Here is a 17,040-nt window from a genome sequence, read left to right on the forward strand (position 1 = left end):
AAAATGGGGAATTGTCTCTGTTTGTGGGGGTTTAGATGGACGATGGCTGGGCAAATTTCAGGAGTGCTGTAGTTGTGTATTGATTCCATGCTTCTAAGAGACCAGTAGTGGTTGGTTGGGGATGATACTGAGAAGAAAGCAGTGTGGAAGCGTTTGCAAAGGATTCTTCTATGTACAATTAGTAGTAGTAAACGGGATCCAAATTTAGTCTTATAGGTCATATTGAAATCAGTGAGACTTTACTTCTCCATGGCTAACATTTAAGCCCTTTGCTCTTAGTGGCTCTATTCTACTCAATCTTATTCTAACCCAATATGACTCATTAAAACAGGTGAACTTGTGAGGAGTCCAGCTAATGAAAATCACTAAAATCAAATGCTGTGTGAATACTTGCAGTTAATGAACATAATAGAGTATTAATGAGAATGTTTATTAATGCATCATTTAATTAGTGCCACCTTCTTGCCAAGTACTTTGCAAAATACTTGATTTGTATTTTGTGTGGTCCCTGCCCAGTGGGTCTGCTAATATGGTTGCAGAGGAAAGAAATAGAAAGGGCTTTTGAGTGAGATAAAGGAGTAGCAAGAAATAAGTAAAGGAGACCTTAGGATAGCACACAGAATAGGTGAATCAATCATGATCTTGGAAAGGCTTTGCAAAAGCGGATAAGGATGAAAGTGGTCCTGAAGGGACAGCGTTGGAAACAACTGTCTTGGTCATTAGATAGAAATGCATGAAAGAAGATAAGGGGTTAGGAATTGAAGACACAAAGATGTTATCAGACTGAATCTCTGGGTCAGATTCATTCCCAAACCCCTGGAATTGCAAAAGGAGATGGAATAATGAATGCATATACAGGGGAAAGGCTAGTGCAAGATATGCCTTTTAAACACTTTTTATTAAGTGGGGTTGCATTGTGTGTTTTCTGTTCTAAAGCAAAAATACACTTCATTGAAAGAAAGGTTGTTAAAAATAGCAATACCTGTGAAAGAATGAGTATGACTTTGTAAGTCTGGATAAATGTTTATTAGATGTCTGCTCCACCATCTTGAGTAAGATTTATAGGTTGGCAAGCTGAGTAGGAGGCAGTAACTAGGCAATTGCTATAAATACTCTCTGCCCTTCTCAGGCGTGAAGATGCATGTTCACTAAGCTTAAAACACTTAAGTATTCTAGGCTTTCTGTTGTCACCATGGAATAGTCCAGCTAATATCTTTTCAGAGTAGGGTAGTGTGTGTATGTGTGTGTGTGATGGTTTCTTGTATGTAGTTTTAGGAAGAGTCACCAACAGCCTGAAATGGTTCTGTGCTTCTCTTCTAAACTCAGTGTTGGATTTATTGTTTTGGAAGAGTTTGTTTTTTGGATTTTTATATCCCTAAATCTTCCAGCCCAAATGGTCAGATGCTTGTAGATTGTTTTTAAACAAACAAACAAAAACTATATCACACCACAGATGTGTACATACAAGTTCTTTGGGGTAGACCAGCTAGTGATTGATGCTAAGTTCAGGAACCTAGAATTAAATTTATTTGTATGGGAGGGGATGCTGAGCTCAAAATATTGAGGAATTATTACAATCTTCCATTATTTCCTTCAGAAACACAATGAGGCCATTTGGTGTACGGTTGTGATGCTGTAAAATAACTGATCTCAATTAAATGGAAAGCTAAAATGGTGGGAAGCAATCATGGCATTGTTAGTCTCTCTCCCACCTTCACCATGACATGGAAACCATTTAAAGCCTATAACAGTAGTAATGCTAGGACCTAATCTACTCTAGGAGCCTTCTTGTTATAGTATAATACATTTTGTGGAAGTCTAACACTCAAATCACAAAACTAGTTAAAAATGGCTTTTTATTTCAAAATTTATCAGTGAATTTATTCAGCTTTGCAGATAAAGCCATTCAAGCAGCTATCCATAGAAATGGTTTCAAGTGACCCTATCCAAACATATTTCTTTTAGCAGCTAGTGGCATACAGATAGCCATTAAAAAGAAAGAAAGAAAGACAGAAAAAAATCTGCTTTCTTCCAGCTGACATGACTTCCCTTGCCTAGCTGCCCAGAAGCGATTCTTTCATGAACTGGAAGAGATTGCTAAATCAGAATGATGGTATCTATGATAGTGGGTAAACCAAAAGAGTGAACTACAGAATGAGGAAAGCACTGGTAGGATGTACTAACTTTGCAGTAGCCTCTTTTTGACAGGATCACCACATCCATACATTTCACAGTGGTGCAATGTATAGCATTTCTGTTTAAATTATTGTAATTATTTCTGACTTATGGTGACTCATGGATTTTTCTTGGCACGATTTGTCAGAGAAGGTTTGCCATTGCCTTCTTCTGAGATTGAGAGAGTGTATTTTGTGCAAGGTCACTCAGTGGGTTTCCAGGACTGAGCAGGGATTTAAACCATGGTTTCCCAGAGTTCAGCCTTCAAACCACTATGCCATGCTGGTCCTCAAAAAACAAAGTTTGCTAAAGAGAAAATATTTTGTTTGCATAGAAAACCAAATGCATTTCTGTGAAGAATAATTTTCCAGAGAACTTTGCAAAGTGCAAATACTGGGGGTAAACTTTAGAGAAGTTTCACTGCCTCTTTATTTATCATAACAAGGTTTCTGGAGTGTCAGGAAAACCTTTTCTCAGCTGGGAAATGAAAGAAGCAAATATTCTTTCCATCTTTTCTCCCTTCCTATCCTAAAGAAAGGAAATCTAAATGAAGAAAGCTAAAGATGACCAAGATTAGTTTTTTTAAAAGAGATCATTCAGTTCTGATATTGAGAAGAAATTTCTGGATTCAGAGTTATTGAATTCTAAGATTGGCTTAGATGCAAATTTAATGAAAGGAAGTATATACCCACTGATGTTCAGGGACCATTTAAGTCCCATAGATTTCAATAAGTCTAGTATAACTGTCTGTGTCTGGATCTAACATAATCTATCAAGTGTGTGAATTTATAGTCTGTGTGGAGGTTGGGCAAACATAACTTGCAAGATAATCTGCAAGCATTTTGGAGTTGGCTCAACATGTTTTAAAAATTGAACAAAAAAAGTGAATCCAAAGGGTGCATAAAATTGGGTTTTGATACTGCTAAAAGTTACCAGTTTTAAAACAACTTGGAAGTTTGTACGAGTATCGAAATCCATTTCCAATATCTTTGGGCAAAATGAAATATTTAAAAGCATGAAAAAAAGTACAGTGAAAAATGTGATAACCAATAATTAAAGATAAAATATTTCAATTTTCTCTGTATGAGCAGCAGCTTAAATGTTACCAACAAAAAAATTACAGAATAAGACCAACTGAAGTAGACGCATGTGAAATGTATCCACCCTGCACAAACTAAAATAGAGCACCATTGCATTTACAAAATATGTTTTTATTAGCTATAATAGCACAACAGGAACAGAATTTTCAAAGACATCAGTAACAAAAAATGACCACTTTCTGTTCTGTACAAAATTTATTCAGACATCTCACTGCTATCTTTCATCGGGTTCACTCAGAACTAACTTATCTGACATGTACTAATGCATGTGTTCAGGCTGATAGAAAAAGGCATATTTCAGAAGAAAGTGTGTGAAAATGATTTAGAGATGGTGCACACTGTGACACAGCTCTAAAACAGATTAACTTTCTTCTTTGCCTGCCTCACTGTGGTAACTTAGGATCATAGAACTGGAAGAGACCACAAAGGCCATCCAGTCCACCCTCCTGCAATGTAGGAAGACACAATCAAAGCACCCCCAAGAGATGGCCATCCAGCCTCTGTTTAAAAACCTCCAAAGAAGGAGACACCACCACACTCTGAGGCAGTATGTTTCACTGTCAAACAGCTCTCACCCTCAGTAGGTACTTCCTAATCTTTAAAGAACTACAGGATCTCTTTGCCAATAGCTTGAAACCATTGCTCCTTGTCTTAGCAGCAGTAAACACAGCCATCGTGTCTCCCCTCAACCTTCTCTTCTCCAGGTTAAGCATACCCAGCCCTCTAAGCCATTCCTCATAGGGCAGGTTTTCCAGACATTTCACCATTTTGATCACCCTCCTCTGGACATGCTCCAGTTTGTCAGTATCCTTTTGGAATTGTGGTGCCCAAAAGTGGGCATAGTATTCCAGGTGAGGTCTGAACAAAGCAATGATACAATAGAGTGGTACTATTACTTCCCTTAATCTAGGCACTATACTTCCATTGATGCAGCCTAGAATCGTATTGGCTTTTTTAGCTGCCACATCACACTGTTAACTCATGTTCAGCTTGTGGTCTGCTAAGACTCCCAGATCCCTTTTTGCACATATTATTGTTGAGCCAGGTGTCACCCATCCTATAGCTAAGCCTTTCATTTTTTCAGCCTAATTATAATACCTTACCATAAAGTGAAAGTGGGCACCTGCTTAATATTAAAACTTAGATAGAATCCTCATTTATTGTTGGCTTAGGCGCTATACAGATGGGGGGATACGGCGCCCCCGTCACATGCTAGGGGTTGGCCAAGGACGCAGCATCCATACTGGCCTCACCCCACCACGTGACGGGGGCGTCAAAATGGCGGCGCCCTGTACACACAGGTGCCACCATTTTGACATAATGGCCGCGTCACATCTAAATGGTGTGGCATGGCTGTTACGTCTTGGCACCGCTGAAGGTCACTTGTGGCACCCTTTCAGCAGCGCTGAAAGGAGTTCCAAAACAGAGCTCCTTTCGTGCCGCGTATCGCTGGCACGGCCTTAACACAGCCATGCCAGCGATACTGAAGAGAAAGGGGCTGAGTGGCCCCTTTCTCTATCTCCCCACCACTGTTGTGCTGTCCTTGGGGCATGAAGCCCCAAGGACACCCCTTTCCAGGCCGCGGGGAAGCAGCGTTTTGCTGCTTCCCCGAGGCCTGGAAAAGCGGCGGATTGGGGCCTCCGGGGCTGCCACTGTGGCAGCTCAGGCCCCAATCCATCAGGGAAAGGGGTGGGGGCAGGCTGCCCCAAAGGGGCGGTCTGTATCCTGCCTTAGTTTACTTTACTGGTACTGTGTCTACCAAGTTGATAGTAATGTACACCGGGTATTCTTTTAACCTCTTGCATGTATGTTCTTAAACACTCATATCATAAAAAACAGAGCTTGGAAAGTCACTTTAATTAAAAAAAATAGTTATAATTATGGCACCAGGCCCATAATAATTAATTAGTGATCATTGTGATTACATTTTAACTCTTCAATACCTTCTTCTCGGCATTAGCAACAATAATTTAAGTGCTCTTTTTAAAATGGAATGCTACAAGTTCCTCTCCCGTGATAATGTACCTTCTGTCTATCTTGTCACTTGAACACCCAAAACAGAGCAAAAGGGTCCATTGACATTACACAATTATAGCAATATATTCCAGTTTAACTACCAAGGCAACAACATATGGAATCTTGGAATATGTAGTTCATGAGGCACTAGAGCTCTTTGTCTGGGAATTCTCAAGGTATCTCCTAAACTCCATATCCCAGGGTTCCATAGGATGGAAATATTGCAGTTAAGGTAGACTCATTGTGCTATACTGTGTAGTGTGAAATTGTCACAGATTATAGAATGAAGCAGCACTTGAGTCAGATGATATTCCTCTTTCACTGTTTAGTATGGCCACTAATCTATTACATTTATATCTCAAAGTACTGAAGTTATTGGTAAGATGCAGCTGTGAAGTAACCTAGTTAGACCATAGTTATATGAGATAAGATTGATTGGCAGTAAACAGTAACTAATTGCCAGTAGCTAATTACTGGTTAATTGTATCCTCTTCACTCCTTGGGAACCAACTTAACCAGCCAATGCTTCTTTGAACTACCACTATATTTTGGGCAACAAAGGGTCTTCATAACTCACACTCCAGAATGGAAGGTTACTGTGTAGCCAAATAATTGGTTCATTAATTCAGATCAATAACTTGAACTACTTTAAGGCTATCTTAAAGGCAACAGACCATCAAAACAGCATGATTATAATTTAATGGAATATTGCTTTTAACCATTTTAGAACCAATTCCCCCCATCCCAAAACCCTGGCAAGAAGCTTCCTTGGTATTACGGAAGGAGAAACCATGTGACAGGTGGATACCTCAGTGTATCTGCCAAAGGGGAAAATGGGGTGAGCTAATCTCTTTCTCTGACAGTGCCAGGAACTCATTCATTTATTACAGTGTCTCAATTCCCAACTGATCCCTTGTTTCGAAGTGTATTAATTATACAAGGTGTGTAGCTGCATTTGGCACAGGTGGAACGCTAGGTTGTGAAGTGGCAGCAAATGTTGGGATAGCTGGGAAAAGAACAGGAGTTAGCATAACAGGTGAAAAAAAAATCTTGTTCATCCTTCATCATTCACTTAAGGTATATACACACATCACACTGCTCACCTTGTCCAGATGGTTATGAAAGAGCCTGTGGCGGCAAGACAGAAGTCATAGCCCAACAATTTGATAAGGGATTCAAGTGGCACAGACCATTTTCTTGCTAGTGACCTACCACTTTCAGCCAAACATGTTTGGCTTTACTTTAAAATAGACTCACATGCTCACTTACAGAATTCAGTGTCAAGCATGGCATTGTATGATGGGTCTAATGTTGGGTATTATCACTGGAAACAACATTCTAATGTCAAAAGAGAGCCAAAAAAGGGGGAAACAATGTTGTGTAGCCTTTTGTGCTGCTTTTGATATGCAGGGAGTGTTCATGTACAGGTAGCATTTAAAAACATGGACTTCTAGTTGTGCACATTTTGGGTTTTAAAATGAGTTATATGGGGGTGGACATTATGGCCATTTTATGGAGGTGTCTCTTAACTTATTTAATGACAACTACCTATGTGGCAAACAGTCCTCTTACAGTACTTACAAGAAACAAAGACATAAGGTACTACATACATACATCAGAAACAAAGACATAACTAATAATAATAATAATAATAATAATAATAATAATAATTTCTATACCACCCGGTGGCAAAGCCAATCTGGGCAGTGAACAACATAAAAATTTACAGAATAAAATATACATAAATATTTATACTCCCTTCCCCCCCTTAAAAAAATATTAAACACTTAAATGTATTAAAATGGGACTATAACAATGTATAATTATACTATCCTAAACTAAACCCCCAAACCCTCAGTAATCCTCACCATCAGGGGATGGGGCCACGAGAGGAATAAGGGAAATTGGGGAGCCCGGGAGCCTGGGCCGGGAAAAAAATTTAATCTGGAAAGGCCTGCCGGAAGAGATCCGTCTTGACAGCTTTTTAAAAGCTGTCTAAAGATGTTAACTGACGGATCTCATCCGGCAGGTCGTTCCAGAGCTTAGGGGCGACAACAGAGAATGCCCTCTGAGAGGTAGCCGCAAGTCTAGATTTTGAAAGCTGCAGCAAATTCCTCCCAGAGGAGCGGAGAACGCAGGGAGGATTGTACGGGAGGAGGCGGTCTCTAAGATAGCTTGGACCCAAGCCATTTAGGGCTTTAAAGGTGATAACCAACACCTTGTACTGGGCCTGGAAGCTGATAGGCAGCCAGTGGAGGGACCTCAAGACAGGAGTGATGTGGTCCCTCCTAGATGTTCCTGAAACAAGCCTGGCTGCCATGTTTTGGACCAGCTGAAGTTTCCGGGTCAAGGACAAAGGTAGCCCCATGTAGAGCGCAATACAGAAGTCGAGGCGTGAGGTTACCAGCACGTGCACAACAGTCTCAAGGTCCCTTACTTCCAGAAAAGGGTGCAGCTGGCGTATCAGCCGAAGCTGATAACAGGCACTCCTGACTGTCGCATTTACCTGATTTGTAAACTTATTACCGAATGAATAAAGACTTAGACTGAATGCCTGTCTGAAGCTGACAGAGCATAATATTCTGCCAGTGTACTTACATAGAAGACTGGAGTAGTGAAGGAAGGGTAGTGAAGACAGAGAGCAGAAATGCAAGAGTAGTGGCGGGAGAGCAGAAATACACCCAGGCACCATCTGGCAGCCATTGTACAGCATGGCAAACCTATACTGGCCTGGCAAACCCATCCTTACACCATATTAGCAAAAATAGTTATGCTACCATAATCCCTAGTTGTGTGTGCACGCACGTACCTTCAGGTTGCCTGTTGATTTATGGCAACCCCATGGATTTCATATGATTTTCTTAGGAAAACAATACTCAGAGGTGGTTTTGTCAATTCTCTCCTCTGAAATATAGCCAACAGTTGCTGTTGTTGTTAGCTGCCCTCGAGTTGATTCTGACTCATGGTGACCCTGTGGATGAGACATCTCCAGATATCCCTATCTTCCACTGCTCTGCTCAAGTCCTGCAAGCCCTTGCCCATAATCTCCCTGATTGAGTATATCAATCTGGTCTGTGGTCTTCCCCTCCTTCTTCTGTCCTCTTCCTTTCATAGCATTGTTGTTTTTTCTAGTGATCCACATGCTTTCACACTGTGTGGCCAAAGTATGATAGCCTCAACTTGATTATCTTGGCTTCCAAGGAGAGCTCTGGTCTGATCTGATCAAGGACCCATTTGTTTGTCTTTTTGGCTGTCCACTGTATCCTCTTCTCCAGCATCACATCTTGAATGAGTTGATTTTCTTCCTGTCTGCTTCCTTCACTGTCCAGCTCTGACATCAGTACATGGTTAGGCCACTGCAATTGATCAAGAAGTTTTTAGTCTAAGATTCCCCAAGTACTTGAATTTATCAAGGCCCAGAACATTGCAGAAATACCATATGCATTTCTATACTGCTTATCAGTGAACTCAGCACTCTCTAAGCAGTTTACAATTTGTAAGACAATTGTCCCCAACAGGTTGGATGCTATTTTTACCAACCTACAAAAGTATGGAAGGCTGAGTCAACCTTCGAGCCCCTGGGATCGAACTCACAACCTTGTGTAGTAACAGCATATAACCACTGCTCAAACAGTAGTTTTTTCCCTTCAAAAGCATTCTGCCTTGTATTTCACGTCCCCTAGTTTTGATCATCACCAAGATCAAGAAACACTTCTTCAAATGGACCCTGAAGAAATGCTCACATTTCTAAGATGTGTTGCTGAGATGTGTTAGGCTTCATTACATTTAGACACTTTTTCAGAATCTGTTTCTCTCCCTCTCCTTTCATGTAGATTAGAGATATTAATGTATTTTTTCATGTGGCCCTCCTAGGGTTTGTTGACTTCATCTGCCATCTGCTCGCATGGGCAAATATGAAAGATTAACAACAGCTGGAGGGTCACACATTTTTCATTCCTCACCAAATGGAACAGGTAACTTTTGCCCTGTCTGATGAGAATGTGCAGGTATCTCACAATGTACTAGTGCCGTTTCACATCTCCACTGACATTGGAGCCATCAGCCAATACTATCTTTATGCAAGTTCAGTCCAGGCTATCTGAAAGACCATATCCCTCACAAATCTCCCCAAGGTTTGTAATTGCCGATTGGATTTCTTGGTGCCACAATCCTTAGAGGCATGTTTGGGGAGGACACACAAGAGAGGCCTTCAAAAAGACACATAATGTGCCTTTTCTGGAAGTTGTTATTAGCAATGGTGCAGATGTTTAAAAATACTGACCTTGCAATGTAAATAACTCACAGGACGTACATGCTTTTCTTTTAAAAAGTGAGCTCAACTTTGAAAATGGCTTTCTGCTCATAATGTAAAATCAAGAATATGATGTATTTAAATGCCTGTTTTGTGCTTATCCAGTCTGCATTCTACTAACCAAGTGCTCCGAAAAGACAGCTGCTGTGCCAGCGTATAGTCATTGCATGCTGAAATTTACTCAGTGTTTATAAAAACAAAGTGAGGGTATTGCTTGTAGAGGGACAAAACAGAATAATACCTTGGCTCCTCTTTTGTACAGACTTGAGAATTGATCAAGAATTTCAGCATCTTAGCTGTGCACTAAGAATAGAGATGCAGCATGAAATACAACTATATTTGCAGATCATGTTATCTGGCTGCTATGGAGAGAGGGAAGGCTCTGTCTGACTGTTAGCAAAACCAAAAACTCATTGCCTGGTAAATAGCAAATCCCAGATGACAAATTATCCCAGACAGCATATTGGTGACTGGTTGATAACAATGTACAGCATCCTAACAATTCATCTCACACCAGGCTATATAGATGCATGATCACCCCCCCACCCCCACCCCAAAAAAAGAAAAACAATTTAGCAGCAGACATTATAACCACTCCCTGATATATTAAGATGCCTACATTTCTTTTGGTAGATGTATTTTTCAGTCTTTTTTACCATCCAGGCTCTGGTTTGTAAGAGATCTGGGCCCCAGGGATCCTCACCCCAGTCATCTCTTATGAAGAACCCATGTTTTTAAGTTCTGATGATACATTTAAATTAATTAGATGTATGTATCCATGAAGGTTACGGGCACGGATGGCTACAAGTCAGGATGGCTAAAAATTGCCTCTAGTAACAGTATACCTCTGTGTATTAGTTGCTGGGGAGCGTGAGGTGAAGAGTGTAGTTGCATGCCATGTTCTACTTGTAGGCTTCCTATAGGCAATTTACTGGTTGGCCACTGTGTGACAATAATGCTGGATTAGACAGGTTCAGTCTGGCATGGCTCTGGTTTTCTAACATGACACCATTTACTTGCAGTACAGTCTTCACAGTCCAATTTCCACATCAGACAGCCCCAACCTGATGGGGATTTGTATATCTTTAGGGAATTGTAGGTCCTGTTCCCTAGGCAGCTGCTGCCATTTGTCTGACGGGCAATACTGCTGTAATTGTCTCATTCCCTGGTGCTTCCTTTCCTGTAACACACTTGCCAAGTGGCACTGAAAGGATGCAAACTGCAACTGTGAAGTCATTATGAGTCACATTAGAACTCCTGGAAAAAGAATAATTCTCCTGTCCAAACATTTGTACTTGCCATTCACAAGCCAATTTACTCAGAAGTTCACCATTCGTATTAATTATAACTACTGTATTCAAGCTCAAATTATACATGAATAAATAATAATATAAATAAAAATATTTTTACCCTGCCATTCCATCTGGATCTAGGTGGCTTACAACCATAATAATACATACAATACAAAACCAAATAAACCTCTACATCCCCTCCTTCCCTCTCCCTCAACAACAATATCAACATAATAATAATTAAAATAGTTAAAATGTCATGCAATCATTAAAACCAATATTAAAACACATAAGAAACCAGAGATTGGAGAGAAGACAACAGGATTACCTGGGGACCAATTGGTCCCCATCAATGGGGTGACCGAGTGAGTTATTCTGGGAAGGCTTGTCAGAAGAGACCTGTCTTGGTGGCCTTTTCATCATGACACAGAAGAGAAAGGGTTAAGTTGGCCTTTTCCATTCCATGCTTTCTGCTTTTGTTCACAAAGTCTACTCCTTCCCCCATTTTTTAAAAAAAGAAATGATAGAAGGAATCATGTAGTTGGAATCACAAGACTGAACATATGGTGTCCTTTGCATGGTTTGTAAGTGCAATAATTCTGTGAGTATATTTTGATTTATCTACTCATAAATTCCAAGCAAGATTTTACCAGGCACAAGTTGCAAGAACTTGTGGCTCATTCTGAATCCTGCTGCTGAAACTTGGCTCAAAGTAGAATTCTAGTAGAATTCCCTCTTAGCTGTAACCAATGCAAAGCAATGAAGTGAGAATTTTCAGTGCATGCTCACAGGATTCTAAAGATTGTAACTACTGAACACTGTGATATAAATTCTGGATTTATCAACCCAGCGTACACTTGACTGGACAGTGTTGTTGCTGCTGCTGTTGTTGTGTGCGTTTCTGACTTGTGGGAAAGCTATCATGGGGTTTTCCCAGACGGGGCTTGCCTCTGCCATCCTCTGCTTAGAGAGTGTGACTTACCCACGGTTTACATGGGTTTACATGGCTGAGCTGGGATTTGAATCCTGGTCTCTAGAGTCATAGGGTCATAGTCCAACAACTGCACTACCTGGTTCACAGGCTGAGAGTGCTCCTTGAATATATTTAAGACTTTAGGGAGGAGTTATTATTTTCATGTTACTTTCCTGAGGGATCTGTAGGATCTATGTAGTGCAGTCAGTGGTCACTTAGCACATTATGGTTGCCACAAGGAAGTGACGATAGTACTCTTACTATGGTGAATGACTCCTGTAGAAATGATAATGTGCTTTAGTCACATGCCACAAGAATCTGCCCAACTTTCACACTCTATGAAATTACCAGGGAAAGGTGACACAGCTGGGTGTGCACAAGTAGTGTACTCTTACTAACACACACACACACAGAGAGAGACAGAGAGAGAGGGAGAGGGAGAGGGAGAGAGGAATAAGCCTTTACATTATTATTTTTTAAAAGGAGCCGCAACACAGCTGCTTATCCCATGTGATTAAGCCTAAGTGAGTGAGTATAATAGAAGGACAGTTTATCAGAGGTGCCAGCTCAGCATTTGTCGCTATTGATTCTTTATTGCAAATGCCAGGAGTTTAAATTGGCATTGCTGAGCTCCACTCTGTGCACATTCACTTACAAGGCTGGCTGGAGCATGCGCAGGTCTAGCCTTCAACTGGCTGTGGAGGTGGGAGTGGGGGGGGGGAGAGGAGTACCACATCCCGGTCTTCCAGCTCTGAGCTGCCAGTTCCTGGTTGCCAAGCAGTTATTGTTTCTGTGACGATTGCGGAGGCTGTTGCTAATTGAAGAAGCCCTCTCAGCATCCTTCATTCTGTTCTTCCAGATCTCCTCATTTAAATTTAAGAGAGAGAGAGAGAGAGGCAGAAGGGATCAGGCTATATTTTGGTGGCATTAAATTTTAATTGGGAAGGGGGATGTGGAAAAGGAGCTGCTCTCTCAGCTGATGATGAAGTGATGGACTAGCTACTACTCTGTATTCCTTTAGCTTTGGTGGCTCGGGGAAAAAAAACAGTTGAATGCTCCCTCTGACTTCCTCTCTCTCTTTCGCATGCACGGACACACAATCAAACACATACCCAGACGTGTGAAATCCTGTTTTGCCACTGCGGTGGGCACAAGTAGGTGAACATGACTACAGCTAAGGACTCAAGTGCTTCAGGGAAATCAGTCCAACAACAGGAGCAGGTAATGCTGTTGACTTTCTTTTGTAGAGGACAAGTATAGAATTGTCTGCCTTGCGTGTGTGTGTGTGTCTGTCAGTTTGCTTGCTGGCTTTCCTTTTCTTTTCTGACAATGTGGGGCTAGTGTTTCCAAATGAGTCACCAAGTCAGTGCTGTTGCCTCGAAGCTATAGTTGACTATAAATACGTGCGTGTATAAATTGGCTGTTTCCAGTGTGTTGGTATTACAATTCTAGATTCATTGGGTTCCTATGAGAGACTGGACCATATTGTTTAATGGGTAGGGTGTGTGTGTGTGTGTGTGTGTGTGTGTGTGTGTGTGTGTGTGTGTGTTTTGAACCAGGTAAGAAGGAAACCAAGGGAGAGTCACATCATACTGGTATGATCCCACTGGGGCATTTAAAACTTGCTTATAAAGGATGACTGTCCTAATAACTTTATGCTTCTCTCCGGTTGTGCCTGAAATGACAGGAGCAGGGTTCATCTGTTTTCCTTGTGGCAGTGACATTACACCTTAGCATCGTTGCTCTGCTCTGCTCTGTCTCTTAACAAATTGTGAGCAGTAGTACAGTTTGGTCATTTTAGGTTCTGGATTTTAATGGTCTTCTGCATGTTCACTTCTTTTTAAATGGCAGTGTGTATGATTGCACTTACTTCAAGATATACGAAGCTAGTCCTGCTGTCTTTGGGGGCCCTCCTCTACCTTTGGATGAATAGATTCCCAGATGTCTGCCCCAAAGTTTTACCCTGACAGCAACATTGGTTGTGAGCAGCTACAGAGATACACTATTCCATGCAGAGAAAATATGATTTCCCCTTTGAGGAAATCACTGCATATTACTGTGTACAACCTTCTGTGGTCTTTCTCACCATACATTTAGTATGGTTTGCCACTCCTCTTGCTTCACCCCTGGCCTTGCTCTCGAAAAGATACAGAAACTTGACACACAAATGTGTAGCAGGTGAAGCCTTTTCTGACCATTTAGCTCAATGTCTAGCTTCATCTCTTTAATTTCTGTATGCCAGTGTTGTTGTTTTTCCCCTCTTACATATGCAGGTGCACCACCAGTAAAAAGGAAAGGAAAACATGCCAACCACCTTTAGAATCACCTCTGCACCTTTTACATAAGAATGGTTGATTGATTTTCTGGTCCTGTTTATAAAATGAGTGTTTCTCATTTAGACTTCCTCTTCACTGGAAGTCACACTCCCTGCTGCTAAAGGAATAGCTGTTTCATTGGGCCTGAATTACAGGCACAGATAAGAAGAGGTGAGATGTAGGAAAGATTGGCTAAGACATTTTAGGTGCAGCTAAACACTGCAAAATAAAATAAAATAGAATAAAATCAGAGATGTTCCTGTACAGTAGTTTAGCAGAACATTTTTTCTCACCTCACCCAACAAGCCCTTATCCACCTCACTCCCTGTACCCACATTTGTCAGTCTCCACTGAGAAATAAATGATTTCCTTCAGATTTCACATCTTTGGCTTCATTCACGCATAATATTAAGTCATAGTTTGGTGGCATTATGATAAGGAACCTTGTCTTTGTTTGTCTCCCGCAATTTCCATGCATTTCTCCATCCTCTCTTTTTTCCTCCAGTACAGTCATGAGATGGAAATCAGAAGTTGACAATCAGATGTTGTTTGAACACTGAATTGTGTTTACAGTCGCCAGTGTTACACTAACAAGACAGTTCTATAAACTTCAGTTTGTTTTTGGATTGCTTCGTTTAACCATACCTTGGATCAAACATAGATCAGGTTAATTATAGTTTGTTTGGATTCAGATGTCACAGAAAGTTCTGGTTAATCTAAAGCAGAAGATAATGTAATGTAATAAAGTTTATTCGGTCATTGACCAGCAATTAGAAGATAATATTTCTGAAGTATTCTTTGTGAATGTACTGGAGGAGTGAGAAACATGCAAGTGCAAGGTTTACTGGTTCTCCTTTTCCTAATGGCAAACTGTGGTTTGTTGTTAACATCAAAAGTACTGTAGTCTGTTCTTACTGAAAGTGATTGTAACACTGCTTCTTTAGTCATTAGCTGGGACAGTACAGGAGACTAATTAAAAGAGATCTCCCAAGATGCTAATTAATTCCTAAAATAGGTTTCCTCTAGCTCAATGTGCTGAGAGTTGCATTCATCTTCTCCCTCACTCCCGTTTTCTTTGCATGTATGTATGTTTAAAGGAAGGTGGGAAGGGCAGGTAGCTAATTCCTCCCTAGGTGCAAAACAATCAGAAATAGCACAAAAGGCTGTGCCAGCTCAGGGTGACATTTTATTAAAGGGGGGAAAGCTTCACCAACTTTTCTGCTTAAGTACGAAGTCACACCACCACCTCCTATCTCCATCCCCAACACATACTTTTTAAATTTGCATGGGCTGGGGTCATATCCACACTGCAGAAATAATGCACTATAACTGTCATGGCTCCATCCTGTGGAATCATGGGAGACATTGTTTGGTGAGGTATTTGTCTTAGTCTGTCAGAGAGCTCTGGTCACTCAGCAAACTACAAATCCTAGCGTCATGGCAATTAAAGTGGTGTCAACTGCTTGATTTCTGCAGCATAGATACACCCTCTGCCTCTCTGTTTCCCTTTTAAAATGACTCCTTTCCTCTCTTTTCAAAGTGATTATTTATGGCTTGGGCACAATGTTTTCTATTGATAAAGCATGCCTCTAAAAGTGTGCTCTTAAGATTAATATTCGTGTAGATGCCAGTCTTGCGTTACTAGGTCTTTGCAACTTTTCTCTTGGCTCCTGGTTATTGGTCCTCCACCTTCTGAAAGTGTTGTGAATGAGCTGTTACTCAAAGTGACTCAAGATACACATACAAAGTGACTCAGTACACACTGGACTGTGCTTCTACCATACTCTTAGTTTTAGCATGCTTTCTGTTCCAGTTTCTGAGGAGTGCTGTTTCAGTGTAAAGCTTGCATCTACTAAGACGGTACAGCACTTACCACTTTTCATATTTCTTTGCAGCAAACCAAGGGGATAGGCCTCCTTGTGAGAGTATTGATTTCCCAAGAAAGGTGAAATAAACTCTTTATGTAAGTTATTGCTCTTACATAAATAATCTCCCTCTCTCTTTCTTTAATTTTTTATGGAGGAGGTTCTGGCAGTACTGTGCCCCCACAAGGAGGCTGAAACCCTGTGCAAGCTTGCTTAGGGAGTTAAGTCTTGTCAAAATAGGTGAGTTCTGCCTCCAATGATAGATTAGATTGGACTGTAGGAAGGAGGTATTGTTGAGATTCTTAAATGGACAAATGCTTCATAATTGCTGGAGAGGCAATTCTGCCCACGTGTTCAGAATGGCAGTGTTGAGAACTTACATTGTTTCAGCTGTAACATTTCTCTGATACAGATGTACTAAGCATGCAATGATGCATACATACCAATTAAACATTGGTTTCAGAAACTATTGAGAGCTTAATTTTTGAATTGCTTCATACTCCTCCCCAAAAGAAAATAAAATTATTGGGGGTAGCACTGTACAGTAGGAGAGGAGGAGGAGGAGGAGGAGGAGGAGGAGGAACCTATAGAGAACATGCGGGTTAGCTTTGAATGTATCATGCAGTTTGCAGAGCTCTCCAATTTGGTACTTGCTTGTGAAGTTTGTTTATGACTGTTTAATGTATTGGAATTATGGACTTTGATCCTATATTTGATCCTAGCTAGAGTAGGCTCAATGAAAATGAGAATGTGGCAAAGCAAAACTTATGTAAGTTCCACTGAGTCAACCATCTTCTCTAGTTGGGAACATGGGTTGGATTTAGGTCATGACATTCTTCGTTTTTAGCAAAATTACCAAAAAAATAAAATAAAATCACTTGCCATATAATGGAAGGGAAATGTGCTTCTTTTGCTGAAGATTTTGCTGTGCTGTGCCTTTAGCAGCAGCTGTTACTGTCACAGAATATGGTGAATGTTTTTTTCTTGCCTTC

The 17,040-nt window shown here is 40.8% G+C and overlaps 1 protein-coding gene across 4 annotated transcripts in view; it reads left to right on the plus strand.

The window, feature by feature from the left end:
• DPP6 (dipeptidyl peptidase like 6) overlaps positions 1–17,040 on the plus strand; it is a 652,679-nt gene that overhangs the window by 341,232 nt on the left and 294,407 nt on the right. The window contains exon 1 of one of the 4 annotated variants that reach the window (XM_042475465.1): positions 12,629–13,089. The exons of the other annotated variants lie outside the window; for them this stretch is intronic. Coding sequence (XP_042331399.1) covers positions 13,033–13,089 — 57 coding nt within the window. The 5' untranslated portion in view covers positions 12,629–13,032. Of the gene's footprint in view, positions 1–12,628; positions 13,090–17,040 lie in introns of those variants that run through there. 4 annotated transcript variants of the gene reach the window in all.

This window comes from Sceloporus undulatus, chromosome 6 (assembly GCF_019175285.1).
Source record: "Sceloporus undulatus isolate JIND9_A2432 ecotype Alabama chromosome 6, SceUnd_v1.1, whole genome shotgun sequence".
NCBI lineage: Eukaryota > Metazoa > Chordata > Lepidosauria > Squamata > Phrynosomatidae > Sceloporus > Sceloporus undulatus.